This window comes from Salvelinus sp. IW2-2015, linkage group LG18 (assembly GCF_002910315.2).
Source record: "Salvelinus sp. IW2-2015 linkage group LG18, ASM291031v2, whole genome shotgun sequence".
Classification (NCBI taxonomy): Eukaryota; Metazoa; Chordata; class Actinopteri; order Salmoniformes; family Salmonidae; genus Salvelinus; species Salvelinus sp. IW2-2015.
The window spans coordinates 11,809,604-11,814,899 of record NC_036858.1 but is presented as its reverse complement, the minus strand read 5'-3'; the positions used below and the strand labels follow the sequence as shown (position 1 = coordinate 11,814,899).

General features: G+C 43.5%; 1 protein-coding gene across 1 annotated transcript in view; it reads left to right on the top strand.

Annotated features, from left to right (window-relative positions):
- Positions 1 to 5,296, top strand: part of LOC111978116 (uncharacterized) — a 104,833-nt gene that overhangs the window by 49,536 nt on the left and 50,001 nt on the right. The window contains 3 exon segments of the mRNA XM_070448188.1: positions 2,887 to 2,944; positions 3,581 to 3,658; positions 4,016 to 4,159. Coding sequence (XP_070304289.1) covers positions 2,887 to 2,944; positions 3,581 to 3,658; positions 4,016 to 4,159 — 280 coding nt within the window.

The window sequence follows — 5,296 nt, the reverse complement described above, 5'->3', positions numbered from 1 at the left end:
TATCTCTTCTTTAAGAAGTACTCCTGCCAACCATTACGATCTACAAGGCGCTCCTCTTTAGAAAGTACACTCATGCTCAACCAATTACGATCAAAACAAGACTCTCTTCTTTAAGAATTACACCATGCTCAACCATTACATCTACAAGGCGCTCTTCTTTAAGAAGTTTACTCCGTGCTCATAACCATCAAACACTTCAAAGGTCAGTCCCTCCATCGCAATCTCACCTATACCGATCAACAAGACTCATCTTCTTTAAGAATCACCACCCATGCCTCAACCATACGATCTTACCCAAAGACTCTTCTTCTTAAGAAGTATCCACCATGCCTCAACTCATCACATCTACAAGACACTCTCTTCTTTTAAGATAGTACTCCTGCTCAAAACCATACGATCTATCAACACGCTTCTTCTTTAAGAAGTCACAACCATGCTCAATCATATCGATCTACAAGACTTCTCGTTCTTTAGAAGTAACCTATCTCAACCATACGATTACAAGACCTCTCTTCTTTTAAGAGTAAGTCATCATGCTGCGAACCCATAACGATCTTACAAGGCCTCTTCTTTAAGAAACACCATGCTCACCATACGATCACACAGATCTCTTCTTAAAGAAGTACACAATGCTCAAACATACGATCTACAAGGCTGCCCTTCTTTAAGAAGTACACCAGTGCTCAACCATACGATCTACAAGACGCTCGACTTAAAAAAAAAACCAACACCGCTTATTCATCCGTGACCACATATAGCAATCATTCTCATTATCTCTTACCTTCTCTTCGTACTCACCAAAACTCCCATCCACCGTGACCAGTAGCTTCCAGTTAACACCACCTAAAGCGACATGGACAGGACGGCGTCCCCATGTGGGTCGCGATCCCGCCAAAACCAGGGTAATTTTGATCACAAAAAACAATTAACTTAATTCTACCCACAACAACTAAATAAATAATAAGGATAAAACCTTAATGATAGGAAGAAAAAAAGCAGTATAGACCAAGAAAGGAAACTTTAAAATAAAAACCAAGATATTAATAACTACACTCACACAATTCCCAGCATGCACCAAAACACTCCCAGCATCAGAGAGAGAGGAAGAGAGAAGAGAGAGAGAAGACAAAAACCTTCACTATATCATCCTGAATATTCCAAGCCTGATCATCTGCGCTTTGGCTATAAAGAGCAAACCCCGGACTTTCACCAAAGAAATCGGAATGCAGACATTGTATCCTGCAAGAAACCGTACAGAGGATACGACCCCCACTGTTGCCCTCTAGAGTTACAGATAACTGTAGTCCCATCCACCAGAACTACTCAGGGTGAAGACAGAAGACGTCGGGGGGAATTGCTAATTTTATAGAGCCAGGACCGAACTCACTCCATTAAACTAATCAAAACAGGAAAATTACATTTTGGCTAGAAATTCAAAAAGGAAATTTATCTTAACAGGAGAAAATGTCCTCTGGTGTCTACTGCCCTATATCCCCCCAACTAAATCCCGCATACTTTATGAAAGACAGCTTCTTCCAATCTCTGAATGAGGAACAATCATTTCCAGTCCCAGACATGTATTAGTCTTGTTGCGACCTAAAATGCCCAGAACTTGGACAAGAATCCTACACCTCGCAGGCACACAGGGGAGCAAAAAACACCTACCTTGAGTACAGCTTCCCTCCCCCATATGCCCCCTAGCATCAACTATGACAACATAACCAAGCAAAAAACGGGCACACCCTGCAGCTCTTGCACGCGGTATGTACATAGTCAATGCGTAGCTTCGAGGACTCCTATTGTAGTTTCACCTATAGCTCATTCTTGGCGTAGCACTGTAGACGTACTTTTATCACTGACCTCAACCCAAGTCTCTCAGAGCTTCACATTCAGCCACTGACACCCCTATCCAGACCACAGCAAAATCACACAGTCTACTTGAACAGAGCAATACTCCCAATCCACGACGCATCAAAGCCAAAGGAACCTGAGTAAACATTAAGAAATGCTAATAGATGCGATAGGAAGCAGTTGAAATCGTTTACCAAAAAATCAATTCAATTACGACAAACAGCAAATTCAATTCCCTTTTAGAACAACTTCCTGCGGTAAAACTTCCACTGCAATAGTTGAAGGTGTAAACTTGCTAGCATGAAAATCTAACAGTAATTTGACCTCTCAGCTTCCCTAAATCAAACTAAAAAATCTTCAAATAGGAAAACCGAAAAAAGAAATATAACAACAATGACAAATGTTTTGATGACCGGAATGCAAAAAATCTAAGAAATAAATGGAGAAACCTGTTCAACCAAAAACATAAGGACCCTGGAAAAGCCTGAGTCTACGACTTCACTATGGTGAATCTACTAAAACAACAGAAAACACTACGCGAAAAAAAGCGAACAGCACTGTCAGAAATTCAGCTCAATGTAATTGGCAAGAATCCATAGACGTCTAACCACTTCTGGGAAAATTGGAAAAACACCTAACAAACAACAACACGAAAATATCATCCAAAAATGAGACTGTATGGGTAAACCACTTTCTCCAATCTTTTGGCCTATAACAAAGAATAAAGAGCAAAAACATATACATGATCAAATACAAATCCTGGAACAACTATTAATCTCTCTCTGGATGACTGGGACTGCGATGACTGGGACTGTGATGACTGGGAATGTGTTGACTGGGACTGCGATGACTGACTCTGTGTTGACTGGGACTGTGATGAATGGGACTGTGTTGACTGGGACTGTGATGACTGGGACTGTGTGGATCTTGATTACCTGAACGAAGGGCACCTAATAATTTCACTTACTGTGCAGTAAGTTAGTAAGCCCTGGTCCCAGATCAGTGCTCTCTCCCCTTCCCCTCCCCAATGTAATACACCTGTTGTTCCCAGAAGCAGGTCCGGATACAGCTCAATGATGTCCCTGAGCAGCAGGTTTGTGATGCATGTTCAGCCCAGACCCCCTCACCTCCACCCTCTGCATGGGGTTGACCCCCTGACCCTTGACAGGCTTCACACTCAGTAGCTAGCCACGCCCACATTACCCTTGGGCTGATCATGTGATCCAACCCAAACAGTGACTGACTGTGGTAGTATGTTAATAACCAGGGTTTGGATCCATTCCATTTCAATTCAGGGGATGAATTAAGTTGAAATGGAATTAGCCCCACGCCTAACTGTAATGCCTGAATAGATGGTTGACACTGATCATTTTGACCCACCTGAGCTTCACTAATGAACAACTCTACTGTGTCTGTCTGGCGTCCCAGTCACTGTGTCAGGAGACTGTTTAGGTCTCCACTGCTGTCACCGTGAATGATGCTGCGTGCTGTTTTTGACTAGAGGAGGCTGTTGTTTACTTCTGTTGTCACACTGCTATTTGTAAACAAAGGCTCATAGTTATCCTCAAGTTAGTGGCACTGAGAAACTCGCTGAGAGTCGAAATGCGAAGCGTAAGTTTTCAATTCAAGAGTGATTACATTTCTCTGTCTCTCTTTCTCTCCATGTCTACCTCTCTCTCACTCCTTTCTGATAATGAGTAGAGTTAACTCCTGGTTGTCTATATTCCAGGTGAGCAGGACCTCCTCTGAGAGCATCACCTCTGTCCCAGCCTCCAGTGCGTCTGGCTCTCCTAACAGGGTCATCTATGTGAGCACCACCTCACCTCGCCACTAGAGGGAGTCACAGGACAACAGCGGTCACAAACCCTGGTCCAGAAGAGCAACAGTGACTGTGTGCAGGGTTTTGTTTTGTTCTAACCCAGCATTAAAACACCTGATTCAACTACATATGATCTAGATGAATAGTTGATTGGTTGCCTCACGTGGGTTAGTGATGGTCTGGAGCAAAAGCCTGCCCATCATCCTGTAGGTCTCCTGGACCAGGGTTGTCCACTGTGCTAAGTTGACTACAGTATTTCAACTGTGCTATACCATTATCATTTAGTCATGATCAAAGTGGTTGGTATTTAAAAGACTGATTTGATGTGTTTCCTCTGTGTCCCAGGCCAAACTAGGAGATGAGATGCTGGACTACAAAGACCTTGCTGCTCTGCCAAAGATCAAGGCGATCTACAACATCGACCGGCCAGACATGCTCTCCTACAGTCCCTACGTCAGCTACCCCTCAGAGGAACGACACTACGGAGAGGTAAGGAGACAAGGAAGGGAACAAGGGAGCTGCCTTCTCTCTCTTTCTCTCTTTCTCTTTCTCTCTCTCTCTCTCTTTCCCTCTCTCTCTCTCTCTCTCTCTCTATATATATCTATCTCTTGACCAATCACTTCCCGTTCCTTGTTGTCCAGGGCGCGGTGGGAGTGACGGAAGAAAGAAGGTTCTCCCGTCACCGAGCGGAGGCCCTCCAAAGCCCCAGTCCAACAGCTCCCTGGAAGTATGGGGGTTACCCCTTCTCGCTCCCCCCAGAACTACAGCAGGCCGGGTAGGTACCCCCCCTCCTCCCTCACCCTCCTCCCTCACCCGTCAGCTAGCAGTAGTTTAAAACAAAGAAAAAACACAGTCAAATGCGGTATATCATAGTTAATGTATAGTAAAAGTATTTAGCTATTATTTGAATATCATACGTTATTATAATATAATGATATGCATATCTACAAATGTAGTCAATAATATGCAGCATTTGCATATAGTGCCTGATGTAATTTTTACCACGTTGCATCATATTCCAAAAAGTGGCAACCTGATTTAGGTTCATCTTGATTGGTTAATTCTATTTTTCAGAGGACACATGTTTATTTGAAGATCTGTTTCCTGTTCCGACATTTTATGAATTCTCATTCCTTTCTGCTCGTTGATGAGGTGGTACCATCACATAACATGGCATTACCACAGAATGTGTAAAGAACAGGATTGATTTACTATTGGGTGGGGGACACTACATTGAGTCTACTATTGGGTGGGGGACATACATTGATTCTAATGGTGCGGGGACACTACTATTGATCTACTATTGGTGGGGGACACTACTATTGATCTACTATCTAGGGTGGGGGACACTACTATTTGATCTACTATTGGGTGGGGACACTACTATTGATCTACTATTGGGTGGGGGACACATACTATTGAGTCTACTATATGGGCTGGGGGACACTACTATTGATCTACTATGGGTGGGGAGACGACTACTATTGATCTACTATTGGGTGGGGGACACTTACTAGATGTGATCTACTATTGGGTGGGGACACTACTATTGATCTACTATTGGTGGGACACAATTGTGGGGGACACTACTATTGGGTGGGGACACTGACTATTGGGGTGGGGACA